At 34.5% G+C, this 19400-nt stretch overlaps 1 protein-coding gene across 3 annotated transcripts in view; it reads left to right on the top strand.

Annotated features, from left to right (window-relative positions):
• Hmcn1 (hemicentin 1) overlaps positions 1–19400 on the top strand; it is a 390873-nt gene that overhangs the window by 230619 nt on the left and 140854 nt on the right. For all 3 annotated transcript variants that reach the window (XM_046462680.2, XM_046462681.2, XM_058585111.1), the window contains 4 exons: positions 836–990; positions 4826–4949; positions 18314–18415; positions 19192–19368. In XM_046462680.2, the coding sequence (XP_046318636.1) occupies positions 836–990; positions 4826–4949; positions 18314–18415; positions 19192–19368 (558 nt within the window). The remainder of the gene's footprint in view (positions 1–835; positions 991–4825; positions 4950–18313; positions 18416–19191; positions 19369–19400) is intronic.

Here is a 19400-nt window from a genome sequence, read left to right as displayed (position 1 = left end):
AACTGAAGAAGTTACAAGAGGCAGGCAGCAACTTTCAACTAAAGGTGTTGTGTCATTTAAGGGTTTAGCCTAAACAGGAGTGATTGGGAAGACTCTCTGGAGTGGAGGCTAAGGGATTAACTGCAGGATCTAGAGCACAGAAATGCATTCACAGAACTGTCATGTTGATATTATAACCATTAATTTAATGATAGAAACAACTCTCTGCCACAGAAGAACTTGAGAAGAAGGATCTGGAACCAGAAACTGCAGAGCCATTTGGAAGCCACAGGAAGAAGTGTCTTGGAATGTCAACTTCATCCTTCCCTCTCTCTGCACACTTCTTGTTTGTTTCACGTTTTAGCCCCATGTCCCACGCTGAAGTGTAGATAATCTTGTTTCTCAGTCTCACTTCCAATTTTTTGAGAGAAAATGTGGCAGATCCAGCTTAGAGCAAGTTACCAACGCAGGTTCAATCAGTCTTACCTGGGCAGAGTCATGTGTAAATAGTGCTCAGATCCCACTTTGATTTAGTAAGACAGTTCTAGAGAAAAGGAAGGTCATTATTGATTGGGAAAAGACACCAAAACGTGTAAGCCAAATGTACATTACTGCAGTAACACATATGTTTCATTTATTCTTTGAAAAATCTGAAATCCATAGTTAGGAAAAAGTAATATCTAATATTGCAAAAATTATCAATAAAATGCATCATGAAATTCCTTCATTGTTTGTTGAAATTGGAATTTTTTTTCTCTTCTAAGTGTTAAAGTTTCAGGTTTGTTCATCTTAAGTGTTTGACCATCTCCTGGTGGTGATTTTTTCATTCTTTCTGCCCTTCCTTTCTTCCATCTAGTTCCTCCAACAATCAAGTCCTCAGGCCCTCCTGAGAGAGCCGTGGTGAAAAGCAAACCTGTCACCTTGCAGTGCATAGCCAATGGCATCCCACATCCATCCATTACTTGGTTAAAAGATGACCAGCCTGTGAACACTGCCCAAGGAAATCTCAAAGTAAGTATAAATGTTACAGGACCCAAATTGAGAAAGCTGTATCGATCTTCTCAGACCAATCACAGTATTCTTTATTAATTGTAGATTTTATGGACTTTGCAGACAATATAGTAAAACTATATATTTTCCTTATAATTTTTTAAAAATATTTTTATTTCTTTATTTGTGGTGTTGAGGATTGAACCTAGTGCCTCATACAAGCTACGCAAGGACTCTACCACTGACCTACAACCCCAGCCCTTCCTTATAATTTTTTGAATGGAATTAAATAAAGGATTTAATAACCTTGATAACAAATAATGATGATACAGATTTTAACACAGATTGGGTTGTTTTTTTTTTTTTTTTTTTTTTTTTTTTTTTTTAATTTGATTTGTGCCTGAGTTAGCTGTAAAAAACGGATATCTTGCCTGGTGTAGTGGTGCATGCCTATACTCTCAGCAGCTCAGGAGGCTGAGGCAGGAGGATTGAGAGTTCAAAGCTAGCTTTAGCAAATTGGTGAGGCCCTAAGCAATTAGTGAGACCCTGTCTCAAAATAAAAAATTTAAAAAAGGGCTGGGAATGTGGCTCAGTGGTTAAGTGTCACCAGGCTCAATCCCCAATACCAAAATAATAATAATAATAATAATAATAAATAAAAACAAAATATGGCATCTCCTGGATAAATAACGTTCATTAATAATAAGCCCATATACTCCAATATGTTCACCATAGACTAAGGTTAAGGTAAAGTCATATGTATATAACCGTAAGAAACAGATGTCTTAAAAAACATTTTTAAAAACTAGTTTATGTGGGCTGGGGCTGTACAGCTCAGTGGTAGAGCACTTGCTTAGCAGGTGTGATGCACTGGGTTCGATCCTCAGCATCACATAAAAATAAACAAAATAATGGGAAAAAATCTTTTAAAAAATAGCTTATGAGCTAACAAGAGGGCAGAGACTCCATTAGTCTTTATGATATATAAATTTATTTTTGTGTCCTTGATATTGATTATAGTCTGACATATAACTGTGTCTCAGTACATTGAATTAGTAGGTAATTAAAAAAATGATGATGGATTTCAAATATGAATAATCTAAATGATGCATTTAAAAATCAGAATTAACAGACTTTGCTATTAGGATCGTGTTAATTGTGGGGTTTGAGATTTACTTGTAAGTTTTCAATATGAGATATCTTGAGTTTCTTTTCCTTGTAGAAGTAATAGGTACATGTTCAGTTATTATTTCTATTCAAAATCCAATGGAACTAATCTCACACCTTTGTGCTAGCATGTAGTTTTAGAACATAGTGTAAGTAAGTAACTGTTTATCTGGAGATGGACATTTATCATGTAATCATATGCAAAAGTGAATCAGCTATCATGATGAGCTATTTGAAGACAGTATAGAGAGGTGTAAGAACATATAACAAGGAAACTAAACAGAACTCTGAAGAATATTTTGGAGCTAAATGGATAAATTAATGAGAAAGAACTGTTTATTAAAGAGAAAATATGCACAAATAAAGGAGTATGTGACACCTCTTGAGGGCTGGAAAGTAAGCCAGTTGGCTGAAGAGAGACAAGGGAGAGTGTTATTGCAGGGGACTGACAGCTGGCAGAGAGCATATATATAGGGTAAAGATTTTATTTTTACCTTAAGGCAGTGGAGGGCCTTCAAAGAGTTTTAAGAGAGAAGGGACGTGATCAGGTACACATTTTAAATAGAGTTAAATGTGGCTTAAAAACAGGGATACATTCTGAGAAATACATCCATAGGTAATTTCATCATTGCACAAACATAGTCTGTCCTTACACAAACATTAGATGTAACAGCATAATACACAACTAGGCTAGATGGTGTCTACCATCATGTCTGTGGTCAGTTACTCACCAACACATTGTTTTGCAGAGCATGACTATAGTCATCTGGATTCCTGCCAAAGAATAAATTAGAAGAGCCAAGAGTACATATGTATAACCAATTGCAGAAATTTGAGCTGATATGCCAGCCATGGAGATGAAGATACTTGGATAGATCTGAGACTTATTTATAGGCTTAATCATTGGGGGTTGTTTTTGAAAGGTGAAGGAGTATGTGTCAAGGAAGTGTCCTCAGAATCTGACCTACTTAATTGCAAGGATAATGTTGCCAACTAATGAGATTAGATACTCTGGAGAAGGATAAGTTAAAGAGGAAAAAACTAATTTGAGTTTTAGAATTTTGGGGGTAGTGACTTTGAGATAAACTAGTGGAAATGTTAGTGGATCATTTAATATATGATATTGAAGCTCAACAGAGGCCTCTGATTGGAATATTGGTACATTGATGATATTTGAACTATGAGACAGATGAGTTAATTCAAGGAAAGAATAAAAGTAAGAAGCATAGGGAGAGAGAATCAACTTAATTCACAGTCTTAAAAACTTATTGCATGTAAAGTCCATGTGCAATATTCCAGAATATAAATTTACAAATGTTGCTTAACAAGTTTAGTACAGTATGGCTGGAAAACAGGTTAAGTGGGAGTTTATATGGCAGTTTGGAGAGATCATTTGGGATCAGAATGTGGTGAGCCTGGAGGGCTTATGATGAGTTCAGATTTCATTCTGGGCAAGGTGGGGAGCCATGAATGAGGTTTGAAGGGAGACTGGTAAAAGGATCAAATTTCCATCTTAAACAAATTATTCTGGCAAGTGTGCAGGATAGATTAAAAATTGGGGAGGCTGGAGACACTGCAACATCAGTTAGGAAGCCATTATAATCCCACAGTGGCTGTGGAAATGGAAAACAGGATCTGAAAAACATGCAGTGGTATAATTGGGAGTTAAAGTGAGCTCCAAAAAAAACAGATGACTAGAAAAATAGTGGGTGCCACTAAGCAAGATGGGGAAAATGCAATGAGAAGGAGATTTTAGAAATAAAAGGAAAGGGCTTATGACTTTAATTCTAGATAAGTTTAATTTGATATTAACCTGTTCAGTAGATAACTAAAACCAATTGGAGCTCAAGAGAGAAGTTGAAGCTAAAGCTATAAATTTAGGGAGTCCACATGGGGTTTTCACTGATGCCATGGGATTGGGTGAAAACTACCAGACAACTAAAGTGTCTTGCTAACGAGACATCAAGAGGAAGTCTATTCTGTAAAGTAATCTCCTAAAAAGTCAGAGAATAAGAACAGGGAATACTATATCTTTAAAACCTAGAGTATAGAGTTTCAAGGAGTAGGCTGATCGTGGGAAAGTACACACCTAGGACATAGAATAATGGATAATGTGATTGGAAATTACTGATTGCCTCAGCATAATCAGTTCCGTGGAATAACCTCTGAATCACCAGTTTCAAAATGGCGGAGGCCAGTTTCAATGGGTCTAAGAAGGAAAGAAGAAAATTCAAAGAATTTATCTGCATTTCTGTTATTCGTATTTTATGATTTTTATTGTTTCTCTTGGCCCCCCCCATGACAATTTAATCAAAAAAGTTTGTTGTTTTAAAAATATTTATGAAGTGTTATATGGATGATGCCATGTATTTTAAATGGCTTAAATTTTTATCATAATTCAGTGAGAAAGGCCTTTATTCAGTGGAGTTTTATGACTATACCAGCAAGCTAGCCTTAGGTTATTCTGTTTTGTGATTTCCAATGAATAACAACAAGCTTTCAATCAAATCACCCTATTTTCTTATGCATAATGAAGTGATCTACTTCTAATATCTCAAGAAATAATTAGGATATTGGCATGAAAATATAATTAGATATTATAACTTTAATGAATTTTTCTATCTTGGTAAATGTTCTCCAGTCTAAGCACAAAGTATAAAATGCTGCCATGCTTTTTGCTTCCAATTAGATACAGTCTTCTGGCCGAGTTCTGCAGATTGCCAAAGCCCTGTTGGAAGATGCTGGCAGATACACATGTGTGGCTACCAATGCAGCTGGAGAAACACAACAGCACACTCAATTGCATGTGCATGGTAATGTAATTTCCACGTCTTAACAAAAGAATCTTTTTATGGCTTTTTGAAACATGGTGGGCTCATTTTTATTGAATTACAATATAAAAGAAACAAGTGTTTATTTTAGCCTGCATGAATAAAGCTAGATAGTTTATTGTAATTATAATTGCTCATATTAAAATCTTCAGTTTTCAGGTCATCAAATAGGATGCACAGGAGCACACAAATAAATACAAATCCTGTATTCCTTTAGCTGATAAGTTTTTTTTTTTTTTTTCAGAAAATTTTTTTGTTGCAAAAGACAAAAAGTTGCTAGGTTGTACATTCAGTCTTCTCTGTAATTTTCTTGCCTGTTTAAAAGAGGTATTTTGTAAAGGAAAGCTGTCCTTGGCTCAGATTCTCCTGTGTGCTTTAATAAGAAGTCTGGGTGGCCATGGAACACACATTAATATTACAGCTTCATAGCAAACTTGAAAGGCTACATGACCTTGAATATGAGACTTATTTCTCTAGAGGTTCATCAGAGAAGGTCGAGAATTGAAGGCTTGGACTTAACCAGGTTGTAGAAACCTATTCAAGATCTCCATGTACGTAGCATTAGTTTTCCCTCAGTCATGTGATGGCATATTCTACATTCTATCTATTCCTTTGGTCATTCATCCACTCATTCATACATTCATTCCACATTTACTGAGGAGTTTAACCTAGTATAGTGTTCCAGTGCCTAACTAAATTCCAGGTACATGTAGTTGGTTTAAAAAAAAAAAGTACCAAATGAAAGAGTACATTTGAATGAAGAATAGTAAGTGAATGAAAAAATTTAGATATTGAATAATTTGCTTCTTTACATATTTTCTTTTTTTTTAATCAGCCAGTTAAAAGATTCAAAACATCAGTTCTGTAAATGTTTCCAGTATATCAATTTATTCTTTCCCCATGTTCCTAAATATCAACACCTAGTTTAAGAATATTTATGAACTGTTTTGGTTTGAATCTGGAATGTTCCCCCAAAGGCTTATGTTTCATAGGCATGTCCCCCATGCAGAAAGGTAGAGAGGTAGAGCTTTTAGGCAAGAATTGGATGATGAGGGCTTTGAGCTAATCAGGGAATTAATCCATTGATGGATTAATCCACTGATAACTGAATGGACTTCTGGGAGTTGAGATCTAATTGGAGGAAGCAGGTCACTGGGGTGTGCCCTGGAAGGGCTTCTCTCTGTTCCCTGGTTCCTGTCACTCTGCTTCCCGACTGCCATGGGCTAAGCAGCTTTCCTCCACCATGCTTGTCAACTGGGATCTTTCTTCAAGTTGGAGGACCACAAAATGAGACCTCTGAAACCATCAATCAGCATAAATCTTTCCTCCTCTAACTTGTTTGTCAGTTATTTTGGTCACAGTGAGGAAAAGCTGGCTAGCACAGGCATAAAGCATGTTCCTTGAGAGGACCTTTATTATTTCACGAGTTATTAATTTGAAGGATAATATCTGAATGTAATCATTTTGGAACTGGCTCACCATGCTTGGGGGTTGAGGACAGGCTGATGCTGCTGTCTCTTGTTTCCTTGAATTGACTTTGTTTCTCATAAAGTCACCTCTGTCTTCCTAATGCTCTTTGACAGCTCTCTCCACCATCTACTCAGACTACCTCTTCTGTCTAAGACTGTGCTGAGAGGTGGGCTTTCTGTTCTGTCTCCCAGTTCTGTACACCAAGGCTCCTTCTGTCCTCTTTGCATATTCAAAACAGAGTTTCTTGGGGCTGAGGCTGTAGCTCAGTGGCAGAGTGTTTGCCTGGCATGTGTGAGGAACTGGGTTCGATCCTAGCACCACATAAAAAGAATTAAATAAAATAAAGGCATTCTGTCCATCTACAACTACAAACAAATTTAAAAAAAAAAAAAGTCTCTGGAGGCCAAGCCCAGATCTCCTGAACATCTCTGATGCAGATGGTCTCCACACTAATATTTGAAGAGCTTTTGGGTCAGACACTAAAGACTGGTCTAGAGGTTTGCTGGTGTAGTTAAGGATGACTGAAAACCAGAGTTCCATGAAAGAAATCAAATAAAGGGCAACAACAGAAAAGAAAAAGCAGGATTGATAACCTAAGAAACACAAGTTTGTAAACCTAACAAAATGTCAGTTGGCAGGAGTTGTACTTAGGGTTCATGTCTACATGGAAAATCATCAAAGAGATGGGGAGAAGACTGGAAAACATCTGGATTAATGTGAAAAGAAAGAGAAACAGAAGGTTAGTCATTAAAAAGGTTTGTTAAAATTTGCCAAATTGGATGGCAGATACAGAACAACTTTTGATACCTGTCAATCACAGAATAGAGGTAAATTAGAGTAGTAGTTTAAAGCATTTCATCCAATATGATCTTAATCCATCTGGATAACAGTTTACCTCCCTTAAGGAGAATAGGTGATAAAGTGAGCTTCTACTATTAATCATAATGGACCTGGAGGAAGCAGCTGACTCTGCATGTGGCTGGAATTGGCACCAAGAGCTCGAATCTCTTGTGGCATTAATGACAGCCTTGTCATATTGGATGTATGCAGCTCCAAACCTGACTCTATCCTCTTCAATACTTATATTAATAACTTCAGTGATAATTGGAGATGTTAAAAGAAAGTGGTTAATGAAAGACTTTGAAAAGACTTTGGAGACTTAAAGGGCATGTTAATATAATACACAAAACAAAGCTGTGAAAGCTTGATTTAAAGACAGCATACATGGAAATACTTGAGCATTATTTGGATTTTGGCAATTACTGTAGATATGATAATTCAGTGTCCTAAAAGGGCTAATCGATCATAGAAGTCAGTAATAAAAAATACAATATGAGGAATAGGAGAGAAACTAGCCCTGTAATACTCTTTATCTCTGAACACTTCAGAAGTATTATATACAGTTCTGGTACTATATATATTTAAAAAGGCATTGGCAAATCTCTTGGGAAGCAATCATCACTTAATGTACTTCAGTTATTGGCTTATTTAACCACCCCTATAGTTACTTTTGAAGTTAGGGTTTGTTTTAATCTCAGTCTTTATTAGTGAGTAACACATTCAGCAAGTAGCCATTTATTACAGTTGTCTTCCAAAATTTTTCAATCCTAAAATACTCAGCATTCCAATTCTTTAATATTTTCCTTTCTTCTAAAAAGATCTTAGATGCTGCCATTCTTCTCAATCATAGCAAAAAAATGTTTCCAACAGCCAAAGTAAGAGGACTTATAGTCTCCAGGACTAGAAGACCAAGTTCCGATCATGAGGAGAGGAACATTCTCATGGAATTTCCAAGGAGGACTTCTGGTTATTATAAAAGGCAGGAGCCCTCAGTAGGTGGTCTTTTTTTGATCATCAAAGTTTCATAATTCTGGAAGTTTTTATTCTCTAAACCAAACTATGAAATTATATCTAAACCTCAAATATTTGCCAAATGAAACAGATGTTTCCACAAACAAATGGTTATTTGGGGTCTAATAACTCAAGCATTCATTTCATCTGCACATAATTATTTCCTAGGGAAAAAAAATCAACCAAGGTGAAATATCCAGAAGTAGAATGTTGTTAAGAAGAGGCACTTCAAGTTTGATTCCTACATTGTCGATTAATGCCTGCAAGCTGTTAAGTGCAGATATTAGCTTTCTAAAAACTTGGAGTCCTCAGATCTGTATGTTGGGAAGGATAATGATAATACCTCATAGTCATGGGGGTTGTTTGAAGATCAAATGGAAGACTATGCCTGAAAATCTTAGCCTGGTGCCTGGCCCCCAGTCAACATCTGTAAATGGTAGCATAAAGACTATTTTGGCAAAACATATGGTTGGCTCCTAGCCCTTCTCACTGCACAATTTTAACAAATATATCTAAAGCGTTGCTGCCTTTACTGTTGGCCAAGAACCCTCATGGGTCTGTATTAGTTGTCTGGTAAAAACGTTAATAAAGCACCCCTTATTTTTATTTTAGTTTTTTAAAAGTATTTGCTTGGCTAACATCTGCTAACACCCACTCAAAAAACGTTTCTCTGTCATTTCTGTTTTGTTTAATAGCTCACTTGTGGCCTAAAGGAGACTTGGGGAACTTTGTTTTTATTTTTCAATGAATAAGTTCAGTTCAGGACTCTACTGTATTATACTATTACATATATTGCTATGGATGAATTTATTCCTCACTGTTTCATAGTTTTAGTGAATAGGGAGGATTAACTCAACTAAAACCACTCAGGTCAATTGTATATTAATTCCATTCAATTTGAAAGTCAGTTCTGACTGATTAAAGGAATAGGCAGAATCTAGCACATACTGCACCAAGAAAAAGGTATTGTGGCTTTGGCATGATATGCTCATGCAGGTTTTAGAAGAAGGAAGAAACCAAACCAAAACAGTAAATTGAATGGAATGTGCCCTCATGCCTAGGGAACACAGACATCTTATTGTTAATATGAGATGTTGTTACCTAACTAATGATTTGTCTAGAATCATTTCTAATTTCTTCCATATTCAAGACTGTCCACTTTAAATGCTAGAAGGGAATGATGGAATTTATATGGTACTTACTTCTTAACTGAAAATCAGGTTTTTCTTGTATTTAGTGTATGAATTTGCACTGAAATTCTCTGGCTAGCACTTGAAGCAATGAAACATCACAGGCTTTTGTAACACTATTCTTTTTTTTTCCTCACATCTTCATACATGTATTTTGTATAACAATGAGGGAGACGTCTCCTTCCACCATCCATGCAATTCCCTTTCTCCCTCCCTTTCCCTCCCATCCCTCTTCCCTATGTAGAGGTAATTTTCTTCCCATGCTCTTCCTCTCTTCCCCATTTTGAGTCACCCCCCTTATATCAGAGAAGACATTCAACATTTATTTTGGGGGGATTGGCTAACTTCACTTAGCATAGTCTGCTCTGATGCCATCCATTTCCCTGCAAATGCCATGATCTTATTATTTTTTAGTGCTGAGTAATATTCCATTGTGTATAGATGCCACATTTTTTTATTTTTGAAGCAGAAATTTTGAGTTTTTAAATTAATTTTTAATTGACACATAGCAATTTAACATTCATGGAGTACCGTGTGACATTTCAATACATGTATACAATATGTTGTGATCAAATCAAGGCAACTGGTGTGTCTTTCACTTCATGCATATTATTTCGTTGAGTTGGGAGCATTTGAAATCCTCCCTATTAACTATTTTGAAATATTTAATTGTTGCCAACCACGGTTATCCTGCTGTGCCATAGACCATGAGAAGTTTCTCTTTCTATCCAGCTGCAACTCTGTACCCACTGCCCATTCTCTCTCCATCCATCCCTCCTTTCATTCTCAGGCTCTGATATCCACTCATCTGTTCCCTGCTTCTTTGAGATCCACTTTTTAGCTTCCATATGTAAGTGAGGACATGTAGTATTTAAAAAATTTTTTTAATTTATATTTTATTCTTTTTAGATATACATGACAGTAGAGTGTATCTTGACATTATACATACATGGAGTACAACTTATTCTAATTAGGATCCCATTCTTGGGGTTGTATATAATGTGGAGTTTCACGGTGGTGTATTCATATATGAACATAGGAAAGTTGTGTCTGATTCACTCTACTATCTTTTTCCTATCCCCACTCCCTTCCCTTCATTTCCCTTTGTCTAATCCAATCAAATTCGATTCTTCCCTCCCTACCCTCCTTATTGTGTTTTAGCATCCACATATCAGAGAGAACATTCGACCTTTAATTTTTTGGGACTGGCTTATTTCAGTTAGCATGAGAGTCTCCAGATCCATCCATTTACCAGCAAAATCATAAAGTCATTTTTAATGCTGAGTAATATTCCATTGTGTATATGTACGGCATTTTCTTTATCCATTCATCTATTGAAGGACATCTACGTTGGTTCCATAATTTTGCTATTGTGAATTGAGCTACTATAAACATTGATGTGACTGTGTTACTATACTATGATGATTTTAAGTCCTTTGGGTATATACTGAGGAGTGGGATAACTGGGTCAAATGGCAGTTCCACTCCAAGTTTTCTAGGGAATCTCCTTACTGCTTTCCAGAGTGGTTGTACCAATTTGTAGTCCCACTAGCAACGTAGGACACGCAGGATTTGTCTTTCTGTGCCTGACTTCTTGTTTTACTTAACATAATGTCTCCCAGTTCAGGCTGTGTTGCTGCAAATGACAGAATTTCATTCTACTTAATGTTGAATAATATTTTATTGTGTATATATACCACCTTTTCCTTATCCATTAATCCATCAATGGAAACCGACACTGATGCGTTATCATTCTTATTGTGAGCTACTACAATAAACATGCAAGTGCAGGTGATTCATTTCCTTTGGATACATACCAAGTAGTGGGTTTGCTGTATCATACTGTAGCTCTAGTTCTAGTTTTTGAGAAACCTCCATACTTTAACCATAATGTCTGTATGAATTTACATTTCCACCAACAAGGTTTGAGAGTTCTGCTTTCTCTACATGCTCTCCAGCATTTTTTTCCTGATAATAGCCATTCTAACTGGAGTAAAATTATATTTTATTGTCATTTTGATTTGCATTTTTCTGATGTTAGGCATTTTTCATATAATTGTTGACCATTTTTATAACCTCTTTTGAGCAATGTATATTCAGATCATTTGCCTATTTTTTTGCTTTGTTAAAATTTGTTCTAATTAGTTATACATGACAGTGGAATGCATTTTGAAACATTGTACACAAATGGAGCACAACTTCTCATTCCTCTGGCTGTACATGGTGCAGAGTCACACCAGTACTGTAACCATACATGTATATAGGGCAGTAATGTCTGTCTCATTCTACCACCCTTCCCATCCCCACAGCCTCACCCCTTCCTTCACTCCCCTCTACGTAATCCAAAGTTCCTTCATTCTTCCTTATCCCTTGCCCCAGTAAGGATTAGCATCTGCTTATCAGAGAAAACATTCTGGCTTTGGTTTATTGGGATTGGCTTATTTTACTTAGCATGATATTCTCTAATTCCATCCATTTACCTGCAAAAGCCATAATTTCATTGTTCTTTAAGGCTGAGTAATATTCCATTGGATATAGGTACCAAATTTTCTTTATCCATTCACCTGTTGAAGGGCATCTACATTGGTTCCATAGTTTTGCTATTGTGAATTGAGTTGCTATAAACATTGATGTGGCTGCATTACTGTAGTGTGCTGATTTTAAGTCCTTTGGGTATGAACCAAGGAGTGGGATAAGTGCCTCAAATGGTTGTTCCATTCCAAGTTTTCTGATGAATCTCCATTCTGCTTTCCATAATGGTTGTACCAATTTTCAGTCCCACCAGCAATATATGAGTTCACCTTTTCCCCCACATCATCACCCACACTTTTGCTTATATTTTTAACAATTGCCATTCTAAATAGAGTGAGATGAAATCTTGGTAGTTTTAATTTGCATTTCTCTAATTGCTAGAGATGATGAACATTTTTTAATGTGTTTGTTGATCAACTATTTCTTTTTCAGTGAAGTGTCTGTTTAGTTCCTTAGCCCATTTATTGATTGGGCCATTTGTTTTTGTTTTTGTTTTTTTTTTTTTGCCTATTATTAAAATCGGATTGTTTTTATTTATTTACTTTTTGCTGTTGAGTGGTTTGAGTTCTTTATATATTTTGGAAATCAATGCCATATTGGATGAATTGTTCCTAAGTACTTTTCCTGTAGGCCATCTCTTCATTCTGTTGATAATTTCTCATGCCATAGACAAGTTTTTACTGAAAGTTGAATATTGAAGTCTCCAACTTTTATTGTCAACTTGTCTGTTTTTCTCTTTGAGTCTGTTATTTTTCATTCCATTTATGCTGGGACTCTGTTATTACATACAGATACGTTTATAATTGGTATGCCTCCTTGATGAATCGACCCTTTGTGACATTAAAAAACGTCCTACTTCTCTTGAAGCATATTTTTGTATAGTATAGTCTCTTTATTTCCTTTTTGGTTACTATTTATATTATGTATCTTTTCCTTCTTTTTGCTTTCAAGCATTTGTGTCTGAATCTGAAATGTTTCTCTTGTACACAACATAAAATTGGATCATGTTTTTTTTTTAATCCATTATTCCAGTTTCTGCCCTTTGATTGGAGTATTTAATCCATTTGTACTCAGTATAGTTGTTGATATGTTAGGATTGGGTCTGTAATTTGTTGGGTATTTTTATGTCTTATGCCATTTATTTGTTTTTCTGTTCCATCATTGCTACCTTTTTATGGTAAATAGGCATATTGGTGTGTACCATTTAATTTGCCTTGTTTCTTTACTATTTTTTAATATATTTTTAGTGGTTATTCTAAGGAACAGAATTAACATCTTTGTAAATAATAATGTAGGTTTCAATTAATATAAAGTTTTAATAATATATAAAAATTTGGCTCCTTTTCCTCCTTTTGTCCTCTTATTGTTATGCAAATTCTTTTCTTCATCATCTGTTCATCACCACAAATTTATAATTATTGATTTATGACATTGTCATTTAAATCAATAAGAGAAAAAAGTAAATTTATAATTATTGATTTATGACATTGTCATTTAAATCAATAAGAGAAAAAAGCAAAAAATTTTTACTGCCTTTTATACTTGTTGGTGTAGTTACACCTGTCAGTGTTCCTTATCTCTTCATATGTTACTTATTGCTTCATTCAGCCTGACAAACACCCTTTGGTATTTCTTATAGGACATGAGCTACCAATGAATACTTTCAACATTTTGTTTTTCTAGGAAAGTGTTGATTTATTCTTTATTTATTTTTAAAGGTCAGATTTGCTGGGCATAGAATTCTTATTTGATGGTCATTTTCTTTTATGTTTTTTTGGTGAGGTCCTTATTGAGTGTCCTTGTACATTATAAGTCACTTCTCTCTTGCTACTTTTAAGATTTTCTTCATCTTTGGTTTTGAACAGTTTGATTCTAATATCTTAGTGTGGATTTTATTTTTTTTAAAGTTTTTACAACTGGGAGTTTAACTTCTTAAATATGTGGGTTAATCTTTTTTCAAATTTAGGAAAATTTCAACTATTATTTATCTTTTGTTTCTGCACCTTTCTGTGTCTTCTCTTCTTCAGAAACCCCATTATACTTGATGGTGTCCCAAGTCTCAAAGAAACTGTCACTTTTCTTGATTCTTTTTCCTGGATGCTTCTGAAATTGTGTATTCTCAACTGACCTATCTTTAAATTCACTGATTCTGCTGAACATGGTAGGGCATGACTATAATCCCAGCAACTCAGAAGGCTGAAACAGAAGGATCACAAGTTCAAGACCAGCCTCAGTAACTTAGGAAGCACTAAGCAACTTAGGAAGACACTGTCTTAAAATAAAAAAGAGAAAAAGGGCTGAGGATATGGCATGGTGGTAAAGTGCCCCTGGGTTAAATCTCCAGTAACAAGAAAATAAATAAATAAAATAAAGTCATTGATTCTGCTTTCTTCCTGATCAGATATGGCATTGAGTCCAAGATTTCTATTTGGCTCTTTTTTTAAAAATTATTTTTTAGTAATTCCATCTTTTGATTTGTACTCTAGTGAGACATTATTCTCATACTTCCACTGAGTTCTTTAGTCATGGTTTATGTAATTGTTGAAACATATTTAAAATAGCTGATTTAAAGTCTTAGTCTAATAAGTCCAATATCTAAGCTTCCTGATGGACAGTTTCTATTCTTCTTTTTCTGTGTATGTCATGTTCACTTCTTCCTTTATGTGTTTTATTTTTGTTTTTATTGAAAAGCAGAAATTGTAAGTAACATACATAAGGTGTTAATTCCCACTCATAACTTCCCGTTTTGCCATGCTTTTTACTGTTATTGTTGCTGCTGGTCTTTGTTGTTGCTTCTTGTCTATTTAGTGATTGGGGAGAATATAAGCATCCTAATCCTGGAACCTGATAATATATGTTAGGCTGCATCTTTAAAGAATTTAAGGTAGCCAGTGAAATTAAGATTGTTGTCAGCTGGCCTTAAAGTAGAGAGATTACCCCTAAATATCTTGATGAACCCAATGTAATAATCATAAGCATCCTTTAATGTGGAAGAGGGAGGCAGAATATCAGAGAAATATGTCCCTTAAGACTCCCCAGCACAGACTAGATTTGAAGATGAAGAAAGTGACCACAAGTCAAGGAATGCAAATGGCCTGTGGAAGTTGGAAAAGGCTAGGAAACTGGTTCTCTTCTAGAAACTCCAAAAAGTAACTCAACTCAGCTGACACCTTGATTTTTAACCCAATGAAGTTTTATTGGACTTTGGACCTACAAAACTTTTAAGTTTTATTGTTTAAGCTACCAAGTTTGGGATAATTTATAATAGCAGCAATAGAAACTAATTTTTCGTGGCTTCCCAAAAATTCCATAAAGTTCGTTTTTATGGACTTTAAAATACCCTCCAATAAGAGGTTGTTTGTGCTGAGAGAACTCTTGAGTCTGATTAAATAAAGGCAAATCCTGCAAATGAGGATTTTTAAAGAGGGAACCAAATAGCTCAAATTATAACAGTTCACTTAGAATGGTGCTTTTAAGTAGCCCCAATCCTATTCTGTTCTATCCACTATCAGATAGACTGCTTACACACACACACACACACACACACACACACACACAAACTGTGATTATGAAACCATTTGTTTTCAACTTTGGCTGGGCTAGGGCAACTTTGGATGGGCATGGGGTGAGTTAAACTATACAGAGGCATACTATTCTTAGTGAGGTTTAGCTGTTTTCTTTTTCCTTGAATAAGCAACTTCTTGGATTGGTGAAAAAGATAATCTTAACAATTTTTTCAGTGATCTTTCTTCCTTAATAGAAGAGTGGATGTTTCAAGACCTTACTCTGTCAATTATTTCTGAAATTGTCTTTTATTCTTTAAGACCTCACGTGAGAAATAGCGAACCCCTTCTGTAGATCTTGTATTTCTTTTTCCCACCATAATGTCTCATTTCACAGCTGTGTCTGTGAAAGCCGCCAACGAGCACTTCACCCCAGAGGCTTCAAGTGATTTTTTTTTAAATAACTGTTTTGAAAGAATGTGCCACAGGCTGGTTATTTCTCCCTTTGCAGATGGAAAAGTCAGCCAGCCATATTTATTTATTTATTTAGATTTTTTTTTTAAAGAGAGAGAGTAAGAGAGAATTTTTTTTTAATATTTATTTTTTAGTTCTTGGCGGACACATCTTTGTTTGTATGTGGTGCTGAGGATCGAACCCAGGCAGCACGCATGACAGGCGAGCGCGCTACCGCTTGAGCCACATCCCCAGCCCAGCCAGCCATATTGAAAGATTTATTTGTCCTTAGATACTGGTTTGGTGATCCAAATTCAGTGTATAAAACAGAAACATTTTAGGCACTTAAACAGGAAGGGTTAATATATGGAATTAAATGTATACAAGAGGAATTGCAGGCGTGAAGGAGGGTGGATTTGTAGGCTGAGTCTTCAGGAACAACTGTCAGATAAGAGATCTGACCTGCACAAATATCTACCTCTGAGGACAGACTTCATTTTAATCTTGTCAAAAAACAACTTTGAATCTTATTGTGCTTTTGTTTGTTTTCTTTGGTCTTGTGTTTTGCTTATATTTTTATTATTTCTTTATTTATAGCCTCTTTTGGTTTATTAGTCTTTTTCTAGATTCTGGGTTGAATACTTAAACACGTATTTTAAAAATTTAGTCATTTTTAAAATATGTTAATTAGGGTTTAGGATTTTCTGTACATACTGTACTGCTTTGGTGAAATCCTATAATATTAATCAATTTCACTCAAGTTTATGTTTTTTTAAACTTGTACTTTCATTTTTATTTTTATTTTTATTTTATCTTTAGTGAGGATGTATCCTATGTATATAACTTTATACTTTTGTTATTGATTTCTATTCCTTTATTATTATATCTTTATGTGATTGTAAAATACTGATTTTTTGTGGTATAATAGTCTATTTTGAATATTCCATTGGCATTTGAAAAGAATATATAATCTCTTTGGTAACAACAGATACACACAAACATGCATACACAATCTGAATGGTAAATTTTGTTTTTCAAATCCTTTGTGACTTTAGTTGTTTCATTATTCAATTTCTGAGACAGGCATATTGAACTAATTTTCCTTGCTTTTTAACAATCTTTACTTTGTTACTCAAAGCATAAAACATTGCCATTAAAAAGGATTACTCATGAATTGCAACATTTGAACCAATGTAAAGCATATTGCTTTATCATTTTTAAAATTTTTGTTTTGTCTACCAATTTGTCAGAAATTGATGTCAAATTGTCGTCTGGATGTATCTTTGTTCGGCTTTTCATTAAAATTCTTTTTGTGCTTTTTACCCACTTGGATTTTTTAATTAAAAAATTGTTAACTCATCAGAGTTTTAAAAATCTTAATTTTAAAAAGATTTTCAAAGGTATATTAAATAAGGAGATGAATTCATTCACCTCTATACTATACTTCATTTTTTTCCTAACACCTTATTTAATTCTAATCATTTTCTGATGTGTTTGTTTCCTTTCTCTTTTCTTTATTTTTTGTAGATTAATGGATTAATTGATAGATTATATATGGATGGGTAATTTCTAGTGCATCAAATGACTTAAATTTAGCAAATCTTTAAAATGTATTTTTTCTGCAAACTTCAAATGCTAATTTTTATCTATGAGATCATTTCCAAGGAGACAAAACCTTTAGACTCTTGTAAGTTTTTCATTCTGGTATCCTTCCCATACTCCTTGAGACACTGTTGAAAATACCCCCCATTGATGGTCCAGGTTGTTACTCCTTGTATCTTTGCCTGATAGACTTTCCACATTCCTGTTTTCCAACTACACTAAATAACAGAGCACCATTATTAGCAATTATTTAAAATTGAAAGCATTTTTTTTCCTGTTTTAATTTTTTCAGAGAAAAGCCTGCTAAAAAATAAACCCAAAATATCATTCCAACATTTTTTTCTGAAATGATCTAAGATAGTATTAACCAAGATAAAGTCAGATATTTTGAGACCTATTTATTTCTTCTCTATTGGAAGAGTTCAAATGAAGTAGATTGCGTATAGCTAAAGATAATTCATCATCGGACCAGACAGATTAATCAGAATTTTGAAAGTATTCATTTAATGTTCTTTTACTACACTCCTAAGGATTTTCTTATTGGAAAATAATGATCCAGAAAATCTATTAAGATTTTTTTCTATCCTGTTCTTCAATTCTACTTAAGAGTATATTTTATTTTATTTCAAATATATCAGTGTATATATGAGAGAAAGAAAGGAAGAAATAAAATTATAATTTGCAGAGTAAGCAACTCAGTGTAAATAGCCCACTGATATTAATTTCCCGATTGGACTTCTTGTAGAACCACCCAGTCTGGAAGACGCAGGGAAGATGCTCAACGAGACGGTGGTAGTGGACAACCCCATACAGCTGGAGTGTGAGGCTTCTGGGAATCCCTCGCCTGGTAGGTTGACTTTTGAAAACTGTAATTTATTAACATTTTAAGATTTCTGGGATTGGCTGAAATTGTTTATGAATGTAGTGGACTAATTTATAATTACTAATAAAAAGGCTATAGAATATGTTTCAAGAGTAAAACACTAGTAAGAATGTCATATGAATGATATTTTTGAATTTCATTGCTTTTAGTTGCATCAAATAATCCACTTAATGTAGAAATTTGTAAATTGTCTTGTCCATATTGTGGCCACATTTGAGTTTTATGCACATTCACGTTGAAAAGTATATTTTTAATTTTTAATACTATATTAACAAAGCTTGACCAAATTGATTCTTAATCACAGTCATTCTCATGAGACTCTGCTTTTGTTTTGTACATTCCCAATCACAGGTGGGTTCTTCATTTGGATCAACAATACTATAAAATTTTGAAGCCAATAGTGTGTACAACTTGTGATTTTGATTAGATCTTTAGACAAAACTTTATAGGAAATACACAATAAAAAGAAATACAACAGGTTTAAACTTTACTATGAAACAATAATGATATATTAGAGACAATATAAAGAATATCTTCTTGTTAACATTTCAGAACTCATCTTGAAATTTAATGTTTTTCCTAACATTCTCTTAAAAATCAACCCTAAAAAAGATGTTTACTTAAATAGATGAAGCTCAAGCAATAAGATTAAAGTCAAGCAAGTGTAGCTACTTCAATTAAGTTCCAACTTAGTATATTGAATTTTTTTTAATTGACCTTTTCTGCCCTTCCCCTTTCAGTTATTACCTGGTACAAAGATAACCACCTACTCTCAGGCTCTCCCAGCATCACTTTCTTGAATAGGGGGCAAATCATCAATATTGAAAGTGCCCAGATCTCAGATGCTGGCATATATAAATGTGTGGCCATCAACTCTGCTGGAGCTACAGAATTATTTTACAGTCTACAAGTTCATGGTAAGTACTGCCTCTCCTGGATTCATCCAGGG

Source organism: Marmota monax, unplaced genomic scaffold (genome assembly GCF_021218885.2).
Source record: "Marmota monax isolate L192 unplaced genomic scaffold, Marmota_monax_Labrador192_F-V1.1 WCK01_AAM20220418_F8-fsc00250, whole genome shotgun sequence".
NCBI classification, from domain to species: domain Eukaryota; kingdom Metazoa; phylum Chordata; class Mammalia; order Rodentia; family Sciuridae; genus Marmota; species Marmota monax.
Note: the sequence above shows the minus strand (reverse complement) of the source record. Positions and strands in the feature narration are given on the sequence as shown.